The sequence below is a fragment of the Verticillium dahliae genome, genomic scaffold (assembly GCF_000150675.1).
Source record: "Verticillium dahliae VdLs.17 supercont1.26 genomic scaffold, whole genome shotgun sequence".
Lineage (NCBI taxonomy): Eukaryota > Fungi > Ascomycota > Sordariomycetes > Glomerellales > Plectosphaerellaceae > Verticillium > Verticillium dahliae.
The window spans coordinates 258,204-273,288 of NW_009276941.1; the positions used below are offsets into that span (position 1 = coordinate 258,204).

A 15,085-nucleotide genomic window follows, 5' to 3' on the forward strand; every position below is an offset into this window, starting at 1 on the left:
GGGTTCGCGCGGCGGTCGCGGGTCTCGAGGCGGCGCGCTCACGAGGTTAGCCGCGCATCACAAAGTCGGAGAAGGAGCAGCTCGAGAGGGAAAAGGCCGAGAGGCAACGGGTGGCCGAGATGAACGCAAAGGGAAGCGGCAGCTACGTGTTTCAGCCGCAAACGCCGTCGCTCGCGGTCGGGACGGCTGGCGCATAGAGTGCGCCGGACTACGGACTTTCGAGCATGATGCGGCCGGCGCCCGACGCGGCTGCGCTGGGCGTCGCCACGCGGTCCCAGTTGAAGATGGAGCATGATGCCTGAGGACTTGAGTCACTGTGGCTTTCTGCGGACTGCTACCGAGACAGTGGTGCTGTGGGTGTTTTTGCAGTGGTGGTCGTCACGTCATGTGGGCGGCGTGTTCCTGTATATTGGCCATGGTCCTGGCCGGCCTGCCACCGGTGTTTTGACTGCTTCTTGGCCAGACATGGCGCACGGTCATGGTCTGGACTGCGCTTGTGGGTATGATTTGCGAGCGGCGTTGGGCCTGGGAGCTGGCGCTGGGCATGCAGGTGCTGCGAAGCGATGGATTAATTCAGGCATTGCTCATGACTATGAAGTCGAAGAGAGCAGGTTCATAACATGGTGGGTTTGATACGAGTTGTAGGGGTGAAGCTTGACTGCCGTTCATGAGACTGACCTCTTCGTCTCGCCAAGGGAGTGGACGTCATGCTCTCGGGACCCTGACCCACAGACCGAGAACCGCTGCGGAAGCAGCGGGGCGGTACCTAGGTACCTCCACCTTGGGCACGAGGAGACAAAAGGCCACACTCTTAAGGTACCTAAGCTCATTGGACCGTTATATGTATCGAACAAGCTCAAAATTACCGAAAGTACATAATTATCTACACATGCAACCAGTTGCCTAGTAAGTAGAGTTGAAATATTCAATTGAGATGCAGGGTATGAACAGGTTCTGAAGCAGGTCCATCTAGATGCTGTATTCGGCGGGTTCGAGTGCGCTTCATGTCACCCTTCGCTAGGTACCTTGGGTACCTACCCAGGCACGTACCGTACTAAGCAGACGATAAGATAAGCCAAGATTTCGCACAGCATCCCCACAGCCAGAAAATTTCAAGAGGGCGGTGGGCAGACGCAGCCAGTGGGAAGGCGCCTCTTCTGCTGATTTCCCTTCCCGCCTTCTTTCCACCTGAGCGTCCTCTGCCACTTTTGCGATTGCCCTGCCTGTTTGCCCGACTTTGCAGCACTCTTAGGATCGATCACAGGACAGAAGAGGACAGAAGAGGATATCACGTTGGGACAGAATGACGGATTCGTCGCTGCAGGTTCGTTGCCGCCCGTTTTTGAATGACCTTTACCTTCTGCCTGCTGCTGGCCGTTGCGGCGCCCCGCCATGCGAAGAGGAATATACAAAATGGAGGAGAAGGGACGATGCGGAGAGACAAGCTCGAACGGCAAAGCTGACTGATTGCCCTGCGTAGGATCGCTTGCGCGACCATGCAAAGGCCTTTGACGGCTTGCTGTCGCTGATCCCGGCCAAGATGTACTATGGGGAGGATACCTCTGTATGTTCTCTCCCTCTCCTTGTTGCAAGAAATCTTCCCCTCCTTGTTGAAAACCCTCTCCTTGTTGCAACAAATCTTCTTGTTCAAACCTACCCCCGCATCACCGCTCACAGCCCCAGGACCAGTGGAACCGCAAAAAGCAGACCAAGGCCGAGGCAAAGGCCGCCCGCATGGGCAAGCTCGACCCCGACAGCGACCGCAACCGCAACGCAAAGGACGTCATGGAGGAGCGCGCCAAGAACAAGCGCAAGCTGCAGGAGATGGAGGACGCCGAGCAGGCGGCGCAGCCCAAGCCGGCGCCCGCCGCGGCGGAGCAGGCGGAGGACAAGGAGCCGAGCACCGCGCAGCAGGATGTAGAAAACGACAACGACGCCCCCGGCGTCGTGCAGGAGACGCCCGGCCAGGGCCTCAGGAGACGGGACCTCATTGCGAATAAGAAGCTCAAGATCGACCGCGACTTTGAGCAGGATACCCTCGTTGGCGTCAGCGATGCCAACCCTGCCGACATGACGCAGGATCAGCTCATGAAGCTCGCCAAGCGCGACGGCCAAAGGGCGGACCGCAAGGCCAAGCAGGCGCGGCAGGCGGAGAAGAAGGCGAAGAAGCTGGCTGCTAAGGAGGCTGCTTCTGCTACTGCCAGCCAAAAGGTGAAGGAGGAGCCGGTCGAGGCCAGCGAGCCAGTCAAGGCCAGCGAGCCAGCCAAGGCCGACACGAAGGCCACCGGGGCGAAAAAGGCAAAGGAGCAAAAGCCCACAAGCAAGACAGCCGCCAACCCCCCGTCGGACGACGGCTACGAGACGGTCGACTCGGAGGCTGAGGCTGAGACTGGCAAGCCCAGCCTCGACATTGCCGGCCTCGAAGAGAAGCCTGCATCCACAGCATCCAGCCAACGCTCACCCTCGCACTCGCCCGTGTTCGACGAAGCCGCGGCACCAGCCTCGGGCAGCGCGGCCACGTCGGTCGACGTGCCCCCGTCAGACAAGCCCAAGCAGCTCAAGATCCCACAGGACACATCGGCGCTCAAGGCGCGTCTGGCAGCGCGCATAGCGGAACTCCAGGCGGCGCGCAAGGCCATCGGGCCGGACGGCAAGCCGATCCGCACACGGCAGGAGCTCATCGAGGCGCAGCGGGCGCGGCAGGCGCAGCGCAAAGCGCACAAGCAGGAGCAGCGGCGGCAGGCGCGGCTCGAGGAGGAGAGGCAGCGCGACGAGGCGCTCGCGTCCAACTCGCCGTCCATCATGTCGCCGGCGCTCGACCACCTGCTCGGCGACGGCGCCGCCGAGCCGCCGACCGACTACACGTTTGGCCGCGTCGCCTTTGACGACGGCACGCGTATGTCGCGCGACCTGACGCACGTCCTCGGCACGCGCAAGAAGAAGGGGCCCTCGGACCCCAAGACGGCGCTCCTGCGGCTGCAGAACCAGAAGAAGAAGCACGCGGCCCTCGACGACGCGCGGCGCGACGACATTGCCGACAAGGAGACGTGGCTGACGGCGCGCCGCCGCGCCGAGGGCGACAAGATCCGCGACGACGAGGCGACGCTCAAGAAGACGATCAAGCGCAAGGACAAGCAGAAGCGCAAGAGCGAGAAGGAGTGGAAGGACCGCACAGAGGGCGTCGCCCACGCCAAGGCCGAGAAGCAGAAGAAGCGCGAGGCCAACCTCAAGAAGCGCAAGGACGACAAGAAGCTCGGCAAGGCCGGCCGCAAGGCCGTCGGCGCCGCCGCCAAGAAGAAGGGCCGCCCCGGCTTCGAGGGCGGCTCCTTTGGCGGCAAGAAGAAGAAATGAGGCCTCTGCTCGTCTTGAGGAAAAAAAAAAAAAAAAAAAAGGCCACGGCGGGCCCCCCGGCGCGGGGTGTATGATGTGTGAGCGGATCGAGCTTGTTCTTTCGCAATGGGCGTTGGCGGCGCTGTCCACGTATCTTTTGGTTTTTGTCTTCTTCTTCTGCGTTCCATGCTGCATCATGAAAAGGGGAGGCGGCGGAAATACATAGCCTTGAATCGAGACATGTAACCTTGGCGATTCTTCTCGTGTTCGCTCAGTGACCGCACTGCTCTACTGCTCAATCACATCTTCAACGGCCTGGAGTCATGCTTCACCAACACCAAACACACGACCACGGCACTCATCTTTGTGATATCAAGACACTGCACGCAGAAGGGCACACGAGGAAAGAAAAGAAAGTTTGAGAATAGAGAACAAGACAGGAGCTAGGTCACGACATGATCCCACGCCCTTCCCTCGCCCGGGCTACATTTCGAAATTCGACTCTGCCAGCCCCCCAACTAGCACCTCAAGGGAATACACCCCCTGCTGCCCATCATGACCCCCTCTCCGTGATCCACCAATTCGTTCTATCCCTCCCCCCTTCTCTCGTCCGCCGACATTACTTCGCAACTAATTTTTTCATGGCCTCACTTTTGATCGATGTGCTGGAGGGTCGGGAGGCGTGGGTGTCGGGACGTCGGACTTCACGAGGTGTGCAGCCCATGACGCGAGAATGTTGTTTCAAATGGTCGTCAGCCCGGATATATCGCCAGGCACGCTGTGTACGGTAGAATGAAGTCGGAGTTTATAGCAGGGAGTCGAGGCGGGTGAAGACGCTGAGGCACGCGGCGACGACCTCGAGCTGGAGCTCCTTGTCCTTGTTGTTGTTGCATTCCTGTGCGCTCGTCAGCAGTCTGCGGTGAGGGGGGTGGCAACAGTCGTCTTACCTCGGCCACCGCCTGGGGCAGGTTGGCGCCAATGCGTTGCTGACGGCCTTCTTGCCAAAGGGCCACTGGCTGTAGTCGGCGAGCAGCTCGTCGGTCTGGGCAAAGGCGCGCTCGCGGGCCTCGTGGCCGAGCGGCGTCAGGGCGTTCTCGAGCACGTTGGCGGCGTAGGCGGCGCAGACCATGGCCAGGGTGCGGACGTAGCGGAAATCGAGGCTCTCGGGGAGGAACTGCGACGGGGGCAGGACGACGGTGCGCTGGGTCAGGATAAGGCGTACACGGCGGCGGATCTCTTCCTTGGCGCCGCCGTCGGCGACGGGGTGCGTGGCCATGTCGAAGAGGAGGAAGTTGCGCTTCTCGGTGCGGAGGATGCCCTTGTCGACGAGACCCTTGGCGAGGCGCTCGCGAACTTGTTTTAGTTGGTAGCCAATCTTCATGAGGTTCCACGTCTCGCCTGCGTTCCGTTAGCCAACTTTTTTCTCTCTGCCCCTTCGATCCTGATGCGTGGTGGTGCTTACCGCTCATCAGGTCCACCCACGAGCTGACGCTCATCTTCTCGCTCTGCTTCATCATCTTGAGGGCCTCGTCGAGGAGAACCTCGCCTGTCAGGGTATCGTCGATCACTTCGATGAGGCGGTCGGCGAGGGGAAAGCGCCGCCTCGAAGGGTCCTTCTGCATGCTGACGCGGCCACGCAGGGCGAGCTCGAGGACGATGCAACCGCGGAGGGCATACGAAATGTTGTCGTTCCAGAAAGAGAGGTATCCCTGCATTGCGTCTGGTCAGTCACATTGGGCCCTATCCTCTGGCCCCGTACCATCGGTCGGCGCGGATTCGTCCCAAAGGGAGAGAGGAAGAGAAACCGACCTGCTTGTCCTTGAGGCCCAGCAGCAGGACCTCCTCCATGAGGGTCAGCTTGGGCTGTTTGCTGCGCTCGGCACTCTCGCTAATGTCACGAGGGTCAAAAGCGATCTTGTGGCCGTTCTCGCCGCTCTCATAGCTCGTCTCGGGGGCGCTGTCGCGGAAGTTGGAAGAGCTGTTTGTACGGCTGGCGGCGTTGCTGGCGCCCTCGCCCGTCTCGTTGCCGGGACCAGCGCCACCACCGCCTCCGCCGCGGCGTCGCGTGAGACCGCCTTGCGCTGCTGACATGGCGATATGTCGGTTCTGGATAGGGGAGATGTTGTTTGTCGGGGTGTGAGCCGTGGGGGGTGGTGCCTAAAGTCCAGTCGGCGGCGGTATCTGGGGGACCCGCTCGTAAAAGGGTGTCAGGCTCGCTGTCTGGTGGGATGGCCGCGATACAGATGCGGCAATGGGTGGGCAGTCGGCGTTGTGCGATGGGTGTGGAGGCAGCTCCAGACGGAATTGTGAAGGGTACGGCTTGAGCTAATGCTGGACCACACGTTCGAGGGGTGGACAGGTAGTGAGGCGATAGTGCAGAGGTACCCTGAATACTGACTCGAGGGGCGCCTTGGGTGTGGCAGCGGGAAGATCGGTGTGCGGACAGGGCTCCCAAGGGGTTATCGGGACGGGTCGGCAGTGATCCCTATCCAATTCGGCGGATGAGGGTTGATGGCGGTGGGAGAAAGGGAAGCGATTGAGGAATCGACAATCTAGGTTCGTGTCGTGTGCCAAAGGCGTGTCGTATCACGGGGTTTAGGGGGGGGCCTTCTCCTGAAGATTTGGGGCCAGGGAATTTCTCGCAGCCTGTCCTTGTCCGATGTTCCTTCCCTTACTCTTGCTTGCTGGTGCTGGTGCTGGCGCTGACTGTTGACTGCTGGCACCTGGTGCAGCTACAGGCTACAGGAGGCCCCTAGCGAACTGTACCCACTGCCCCTGCTGCACCGGGGCCTCACTTTGCTCGTCTCGGTTTACATGTACACGTGCACCAGCCCCGTGCACGGGCCAAGAGGCTGCACGTTTTGGCCTGTCGTTTTGTTTCAGCAGCCCAACAACGTCTCTGTCTGCTGGACGCTGACTGCTCCAGGGCCACATTAGCGGGACCTATTAGCTTTTCGGTCTCTAACTTTTTCAAGGGAGATGGGTTATCCAAAGACTAATACTCTATAATTGTTCACATTTCACTTTCCAGCCATGACCATGCTCTCAGAACTGTCAATTGTAAAATCATCGAAATTAAGTCGACTGCCGCAGCGCTGTAGCGTTGATAGACCCACAAATGCCAATTAACCCGTGTGAGCCTTTGATTCGACAGCACGAAGCACAGTCGCCACGGCCCTTTTCCCCTTTGCTACCCATACAAGCTACTTCGTACATCTCGATGCCAGGCTTGGTATTCTCGACAGCGTAGGCAGATAAGCATGGCCGATAAGATGATACGCCGCAGGGTCCTGGCAAGAAGCTTGGCGATCTCACGTCTGTCGCATCCTTCACTTATCGTCTCTACCCAGCAATGGGACCAAGTGTATCTCGGACAAGCCAGCTAGAGCACAAAAAGTCTGGCAACACAAGGACCAAACACATGGTTTGTATGCCATTGGTGGCAAGACATCATCCCTCGTGTCACGAACCGAGGATATTGATGACTGAGCGCCACCGCTTGCACGTGGCACGACGAGAGCAATCTCAGAAATGAAACCAGTCGTGTGCACCTTGCGGATTGACGCTTGGCGGGGAAATTCACATGTCTGCCTCATCTCTGCCGGAGCAGGCCTTGGTTCCGTTAGCACCAGTATGTATGGCGAAAAGTCCCTAATGGATACCTTCAGTTCGTATTTGACACTCATTCTACCAGTCGTCATGAGCACCTCATTGGATGCCAGGCTAACCGCAAATCACTACTTACGGACGCAGCATCCATCAATAACATTAAGGCACATAGGTAGCCACCTGCCACACTGACCCCGCCAAACGATATGAGCCACGCTTGGGCAGCATCGCCCGCCCACTGCCATCCACTGCCTGCCACAGCAGCACAGTGGGGGGGTCGTACCCGCAAATCCCTGCCCTGATTGGCGGCTGAGGCCAGAGCTCCAGGGGCTTGCCGAGCCTAAGCCTCTTTTCCTCCGCCCGCCGTCCGCCGGCAGACCAGTGGCAGGCCCCCAAGGCCCCTGGGAGATCGCGGCGGGCGATCGGCCAGCTGCCGTCAGCCGCCAGGGTGACATGTACCTCTCTGCTCCGGCGCTACCTGCCTCGACGCCTTACCTGGTACCGCAAGGGAGGCAGGCAGGTACCTACCTGGCCAAGGTGTGCCGCCAGTGTACCTGCCTGTCAGACCAGCGACGGGCGACCGTCAGGGAAAAATCCTCTATCACAAAAATCCCAAACCCGCCTTCGCCGCGTTCCCCTTCTTTCCCTTTCACTCCTCCTCCAGCCCACATCACCACACACCGGTTCGCGCCAACCTTTTCCCCCCTCCCCTCCCCCTCTCCCCCTTGGGGTGTCTCCCATCTTCTTTCTCTCCCGCCTCAGACGTTCTACGGATTTTTTCTCTTCTTCCCACCATCCAGACTCTCTCCTCCACCGACTCCCGCCTCACCCAGCAGCCGGCCGATCGATCGATACTTCATCGCCATCGCTATCGCCCTCGCTCGCCCACCGCCAGACACGTCATCTTCTTCCCACGCCGTCACCGAGTCGTTAGGCTCTCCAGCACAGGAAAGCTCCTTGTGATGGCTTTCAGGTCGACCCAACCAGACAAGCTTGGCTTGGCTCCCGAACGGAACCGACGCAGCTAGGATTACCCACCCCGCCTCATTGCTCGGTCAGAATCACCAGTGAAAAGACGACGACTCCTTCTCCAAACCAAGAACCAACACACCTCGAACCGAAAGATTAGCTCCTTGTGTCGAACTAGCAGAAGTCCACGGGCAAACCAAACTTCAGCCACCTCACAAAGCCATCTTTGAGAAAGAAACAAGAAGACCACCAAGAAAAATCCAACCGATTCCTCCCCCTCCCTTCAAAAGAACGTTTTCTCTCGCGCTGCAACCTCTCAACTTTCTGCAATCGACTTGCGCTGTACTTTCACTAGTCATGGCGTCCCCGTTGCAGTTTGCCTACCGAACCCAGAAGCACATTGGTGTCACCGATGCCGCGCCCGTCTATGCGCCGCTCGCTGGGTTCACCAACCCCGAAGGGAACAACCGGTGTTGTGAGTACTCACCCTGTGGTCGCTATTTCGCCTGGGCCGATCCCAAGCTCGTCTCCGTTGTCAATGCTGCCGACGGCACCCCCGTGCTGTCTCTACCCATTGCCAACGTCTACGAGCTCGGCTTCTCGCCCCTCGGCACCTTCCTCGTCACCTGGGAGCGCCCCGGCAAGGACGAGAATGGCGATGCCACCAAGAACCTGAAGGTTTGGCGCACCATTGAGGACGGTGTGCCCGCCGAGGAGAAGCAGCCCCTGGGCCGCTACGTCCAAAAGTCTCAGGGAGGCTGGAACCTGCAGTACACCGCCGACGAGAAGTTCTGCGCCCGCCAGGTCACCAACGAAGTCCAGTTCTACGAGAGCCACGATCTCGGCACCGTCTGGAACAAGCTGCGCGTCGAGGGTGTCACCACCTTTGCCCTCGCGCCTAGTAACAACCACTCTGTTGCCGTCTTCATCTCGGAGCGCAAGGTATGAATATCTCCATGTGCATCTCATATCTCACTCGTTGATGCTGACTGATCCCTCGCAGGGCCAACCCGCCGCCGTCAAGGTCTACAGCGTCCCGCAGTTCGCCCAGCCCATCTCCCAGAAGACCTTCTTCAAGGGCGACAAGGTCCAGCTCAAGTGGAACAACAAGGGCACGAGCCTGCTTGTGTTGGCTCAGACCGACGTCGACAAGTCGAACAAGAGCTACTACGGCGAGACGACCCTGTACCTGCTGAGCGTCAACGGCTCCTTTGACGCCCGCGTACCCCTCGACAAGGAGGGTCCCATCCACGACGTGACGTGGTCGCCTAATTCGAAAGAGTTTGGCGTCATCTACGGCTACATGCCCGCCAAGTCCGTCATCTTCAACCACCGTGCCGTCCCCACCCACTCGTTCCCCCTCGGCCCCCGCAACACCATCATCTTCTCGCCCACCGGCCGCTTCGCCCTGCTCGCCGGCTTTGGCAATCTGGCAGGCCAGATTGATGTGTACGACCTCGAGAAAGACTTCCGCAAGGTCACGACTATTGAGAGTGGCAACCCCAGCATCTGTGTCTGGAGCCCCGACAGCCGCTACATCCTTACCGCCACCACGTCCCCTCGTCTCCGTGTCGACAACGGCGTAAAGCTGTGGCACGTTGGCGGTAGCATCATGTACAATGAGGACATGACTGAATTGTACAACGTTCTGTGGAGGCCCATGGCCCTCGATGCCGTGGCCGGCGGCGACCCTCTGAGCCCCGTGCCCACGCCTCACTCGTCGGCGACGACCTACCTCGGCACCATCAAGACGCCTAGCAAGCCCGCCGGTGCCTACCGCCCCCCCGGCGCTCGTGGCCTCGCCACGCCTCTGCACTTCAAGCGCGAGGACGAGGGCGGCTCAGTTCATGTCGTGGGCAGCGGCTATGGTCCGACCAACGGCGCGACGCCCATTGGAGCTAACGGCTTTGGTCGCCCCCGTCGCGGCGTTCCAGGTGCCGAGTTTGCCCAGGGCGTGCCCGGTGCCGCCCCCGCCATTCCGGGCGCCGCGCCTGCCGATGGCGATGAGAACTTGTCAAAGGCGGCGCAGAAGAACAAGAAGAAGCGAGGCGGCCGCAAGGGCAAGGACGGCGAGGGTGAGGGTCAGCCGCAGGGCCAGGGACAGGGCCAGGGACAGCACGGTCAGGGCCGCGGAGACGGCCGCGGTCACGGCCGCGAGGGAGGATACGCTAACGGCGGAGCCTCTCTGGCACCTCCCTCGCACGACCACCGCTCTGGGTCCGGCAGCGACGGACGCAGCCCCGAGCGTCGCGGTGGCGGTCAGCACCGCCAGACCCTTCGCAGCCAGTCGAGGAACCCCGGCCGCCGCAACAGGAGCAACACGGCGCGCGGACAGAACGGCGCCCCTCCCGTTCCGACCATGCAAGATGGCCAGCTGGGCGGCGCCGCCGCCGGTGGTGCTGCCGTCGACATGTCGCAAAACCCGGACGCCAAGAAGATTCGCAGCCTGCAGAAAAAGGTGCGGGCCATCGAGGACCTCGAGATGCGTCTCGCCGGCGGCGAGAAGCTCGAGGACACGCAGATGAAGAAGATCACGACCAAGTCGTCAGTCCTCAAGGAGCTCGAGGCGCTCGAGAGGTCGTGAGCGTCGTTGTTAATGGATGATCTGTAGACGAGAAGTCGGTCGAGGAAAATTGGGCAAATGGGATAAAGGGTGGTATAGCTGTGGGCAAAAGTTGGGTTCACTACGGCCTCGGACTGCATGGCCAGTCGGCCGCAGAAGGCACGAGGCAGGCTAGGATATAGCTACTGAGGAGGTCAGGGGCGTTCCTCATCAGTGCAGGCCCCCTTGGACCACGGCCCGGGGCGAGGGTAATGCAGCCATCAGGACAAGAATGAAAGAAGCCGGGCGTCTTGCTCGAGCCTACTGCATACTGTGCGAGCATGTGATGTTGGAACTGTTGTTCTCCGTTTGAAGCTTTGGATTGGTCTCAGCTCTGCAAACACCAACCTGCTGTGGGAGATTCCTTTTTACCTACGATTCTATTCATGATTCTGAAAACAACATCAAGGACTCGGAAGCAAAAGAAGCCGTCGCGACAGCCTGCTTGATAGCTCCTTGGTAGGCATAGTGCGATCGCGCGATGGTATATAACTCATCCGGAATCTGAACCCGAATATATCTAGGGCCTAGTGAAAGGAATCCGCAGCGAGTAAAGGGAATAACTGCTTAGTTTTCAGGGGGCTCTTCAGGAGGCCAACGGAGCCACAGAGCAGGGGGCTGGTCAGGGGCTAGGGACCACGAGAACGTATATATAGGCATTGCGGAGGGCCAGAATTCAGACAAGTTTCGCCCGCATACCTGCTCAATTGCCCGCGGGCCTAGTGCGGGAGGTCTCTTTATTCTATTTAGACTACGCTCTGGCAAGGCTCTAGACAGGTCGAATACTCGATGCCCTCTCTCGAACGGTGGCCCGTTGGCCCTTGTTACGGATGCGAGTAGTGCAGCGTAGCCACTACACCGAAAGGTCTAGCAACCCAGGGTCGCTGGAACTGACTAGATGCTACGCCTATAAGGATAGGTCTTCGCAGTTCATGATTCTGTTATATAGGTCATTAGCCCTATATAACCTAATAGGTGTGTAACAGCCCTCCTTATTACTAGTTCCTCGCTCACACGATGTCGAAGCAGCCTTTGGCAGGAAGCAAGTAGCTACCCTGGTCACCATGGACATAGAAGGAGCTTTTGACACCGTCTTAAGCAACAGGCTATGCCTCAGACTCAGGGAGCAAGGCTGGCCTTACAACGTTATTAGATAGGTAAAACACTTCACCGACCAGAGATAGGCCCGGGCTGCTGCTAGTAGTGAATGGGGACGGACGGCACTCCAAGCAGCATCAGCAGGTGGACATTTTCACGTTGTCGAAGGGCTCCTCGCCGCTGGTGCCGACGTTAATGCTGCTGCTAGTACTGATTTTGGAACGACAGCGGTTCAAGCAGCAGTGAGGGGTGGTCACGACCAGGTTGTCAATAGGCTAATCGCCGCTGGAGCTAAAGGCTCCAGAAAGTCTAACCAGTAGATATTACTATAAGACCCTGTGAGGACCAGCTGCTTTGTAGCAGGGAAGTTATTGAGCTCGCTTGAACGCTCCTGGTATATTTAGTTGCTGAATATAATGCCTGTGAGCTTCGGAGTGGCCACCGTTTTAGTGACACCACCAATTGCCTTTTCCCATAAACGGAGTTTCGATTTTGAACTAGTTGAAGCCGGTGGACTCTGCGCTCCCCACTTGCATATTTTATAACTGCCGCCAAAGGGCTCGGACTTTCCTCATGTTGGGGGAATTCATTCTGTTTTGAAACAACTGGGAGAACGGACAGAGTGTCAGCTGTGACGCAATGAGCTGGCACAAATCTGCTGCTACAGTTTTGGATGAGAGGTTGATTTCTGCTGCACTTTCGAATTCGAACTTGACACTAAAAGCAAGCACACTGCAGCGAAGAGTTCCACCATTTAGAACCAACCCAGGAGGTTGGCAAAAGCCGAGAGCAGCGATGCACGTTCTTCGCTGCTCTACTGGAGACGTCTAAAAGGCGAAGAAAGCCTCCCACCTTGACCTACCAGCCTGTCAGAGCGTTATTAGAGCAGAGTGAAGAGGTCTTCCACATGTAGTCCGCAGATAGATAGAAGGTAGGTATGGGGTTGGAATATATCAAAATTCTAGCCACCCGCAGCTTAGAGGGCCCTCCGTAGCCTATATATACGTTTCCCGTAGCCCTGAACCCCCTGGTTGACCCCCTGCTTGGCGACTCCGCATTGACTCCTGACAATATATAACCAAGCTGAAGAAAAATACGATTCGAAGCAAGGCCGCGTTCGATTGACTCCGTGCAGCAGCAGGTCAGTCAGAATGCTAAATACCTTGCACATTAGGGGCTAGTGATCCTTGCAAAGTGATAACCCCCTCAGCTCAGAACTGTGCCACACAGCCTCTCGGATGAGCCTTGAGATATGGTACCAGCAGCCACCTAGAGCGCCCTCCAATGGATGTAGGTGTTACAGTCGGCCCCAAAGGGGCTTAGTGACAACCCTCACACGTTCGTAATTGCCTTGTTGGCAGCTTTCCAATTGAGCTAAATGGATACATGTTGAATCAATGTCGATAATTCTACTGGGCTTCATTCATGTATAAGCCACAGGCCTATACTACGTCACGGGTATAACCCGTAACAGTAGGACGGGGTTCGATTGAAGATGGAGGCTCCGGGTTCCGGGCCCCGCTTGACCCCGCACCCGGCGCCCGGCCAGCCCGACGCCTCAGGGTCCAGTAGCCGGGCGGGCATTCGCTTTCCTCCCATGATGTATGTGAGGCGTAAGCGACAACCCTGCAGCTCATGGGCCCGCTGCCTGACGAAAACTCAATATTGTTCTGCCGATGAATGGAGACCGAGATGTATTGTCGTCCAGGGCGCGCAGCTCATTGGGCAATGGAGAGACACTAGCAGCCTTGGCCTTGTCGACTCATCATGATCACTTGGAGGGGGACGCAGATCTGCATGCATTGTTCTGTTCGCTTCTTATGAAGGTCTATAAAACGCTTGATCGACGGTTCTAACCCTCCAAACATTGCTGACAGTGCTCTCGCCGTGGTCATTTTCACATCGACATTATCGACTATACACCTCTAGTCTACAAACGGCCTAAAAAACACCAGCACAATGGACGGCCTCCCCGCCGACAACCTCCTCGATGACTTCCCCATCGACAGGATCGGCCTACAGCCGCTGCTCAAGATCTACACGCAAATCTGCCACATCTACGCCATGCCCGACGACTCGGAGACGGCCCGTGCCAAGGCCATGGAGACGCTCACCGGCGGCCTCGAGCGTCTCTCCGCCGCCTTCCCCTGGGCCGCCGGCAAGATGGTGACGGTCAGAGACGAAGCAGCCGGCACAGAAGAAATGTACATTCGCCCGCACGAGAAGATCCCCCTCCTCGTACAACGAGACGCGCGCGACGACCCCGCCGCACCCACCTATGACGCGCTCGAACAAGCCCGGTTCCCGATCAACATGCTCGACGAGAGCCTCATCGCTCCCATCGCCACGTTTCCCCTGCCGGACCCCAACGACCCCTCGCCCGTCGACCGCATCTTCGCCATCCAGGCCACGTTTCTCCGCGGCGGCCTCATCCTCTGCTTCGTCGCCCACCACGGCGCCATGGACATGAACTCCCAAGGCCGCCTCATCTCGCTCCTCTCCCGCGCCTGCGCGACCACGGCAACCAGCCCGTTCACAGAAGAAGACCTCGCGGCAGGCAACCTCCGACGCACGGAAGCCATCGACCTCATGGACGACGAGGAATACGCCGCCCTAGACCCAGACCTGCTGGCGCCGCACCTCCTCCCGGCGCCCCGCTCCCTGCAGGCCAACGACGAAATGGTCGAGCTGCTCACGGACCCGTCCTTCCCCCTGGGCAAATGCGCCTGGGCCAACTTTGACCTCCCACTCTCGACCCTCGCGGCGCTCAAAAAGCAAGTCCTCACAAGCGGCGCGCTACCAGCCGACACGCCCTTCGTCTCAACGGACGACATCCTCACCGCCTTCATCTGGTCCGCCATAACGCGCACCCGCCTGCCGCGCCTGCGCAAAGCCGGCATCACCACGGCCGGCATCGCCCGCGCCGTCGACGCCCGCCGCTTCCTGCCCATCTCCCCCCACTACCTCGGCCTCCTGTCGACCATGACCTACGCCACGGTGCCGCTCGACGCGCTGGCCGGCCCGGCGGACGGAAGGGGCCTGGCCGTCGTGAGCGCCGCGCTGCGCAGGGAGCTCGACCCCGCGACGGAGCGCGTGGGCCGCCGCACGCGCGCCCTGGCCTCGTACATGGACCGCGTGCCCGACCGGACGGCCGTCAGCTTGACGGCGGGGATGGATCTGAAGAGCGGCGTCATGCTGAGCTCGTGGGCTGGCGTCGACTCGTATGCGCTGGCGTTTGGGCTGGGGTTGGGGCTGCCGGTGAGCGTGCGCAGGCCGCGGTTCACCCTCGTCGAGAGCTTGATCTATCTGCTGCCGCGGTCGACGGATGGGTCCGTCGGCGTGGCCATTTGTCTGCTGGAGGAGGATATGGAGCGTCTCAAGGCGGATGCGGAATGGAACGAGTTGGCAGACTTTGTGGGCTAGTTCAAGACATCGCGTTCGTCCAACAAAAAATTCCAGTGGTGTACCATCCATCAG

The 15,085-nt window shown here is 59.3% G+C and overlaps 4 protein-coding genes across 4 annotated transcripts; 3 read left to right on the forward strand and 1 right to left on the reverse strand.

The window, feature by feature from the left end:
* Positions 1-1,303: 1,303 nt before the first annotated feature.
* On the forward strand, positions 1,304-3,351 carry VDAG_09495 (uncharacterized protein; the record flags this gene model as incomplete). Its single annotated transcript, XM_009658456.1, has 3 exons — positions 1,304-1,324; positions 1,481-1,564; positions 1,678-3,351. 3 exons carry the CDS (start codon positions 1,304-1,306, stop codon positions 3,349-3,351), a joined length of 1,779 nt encoding a protein of 592 aa, XP_009656751.1.
* A 784-nt stretch (positions 3,352-4,135) lies between these two features.
* VDAG_09496 (vacuolar protein sorting-associated protein) lies at positions 4,136-5,421 on the reverse strand (the record flags this gene model as incomplete). Its single annotated transcript, XM_009658457.1, has 4 exons — positions 4,136-4,225; positions 4,322-4,728; positions 4,793-5,039; positions 5,140-5,421. The coding sequence occupies 4 exons, from the start codon at positions 5,419-5,421 to the stop codon at positions 4,136-4,138; spliced, it is 1,026 nt and encodes a 341-aa protein (XP_009656752.1).
* A 2,844-nt stretch (positions 5,422-8,265) lies between these two features.
* Positions 8,266-10,492, forward strand: VDAG_09497 (eukaryotic translation initiation factor 2A; the record flags this gene model as incomplete). Its single annotated transcript, XM_009658458.1, has 2 exons — positions 8,266-8,850; positions 8,912-10,492. 2 exons carry the CDS (start codon positions 8,266-8,268, stop codon positions 10,490-10,492), a joined length of 2,166 nt encoding a protein of 721 aa, XP_009656753.1.
* A 3,075-nt stretch (positions 10,493-13,567) lies between these two features.
* On the forward strand, positions 13,568-15,031 carry VDAG_09498 (trichothecene 3-O-acetyltransferase; the record flags this gene model as incomplete). Its single annotated transcript, XM_009658459.1, has 1 exon — positions 13,568-15,031. One exon carries the CDS (start codon positions 13,568-13,570, stop codon positions 15,029-15,031), a length of 1,464 nt encoding a protein of 487 aa, XP_009656754.1.
* Positions 15,032-15,085: the final 54 nt, after the last annotated feature.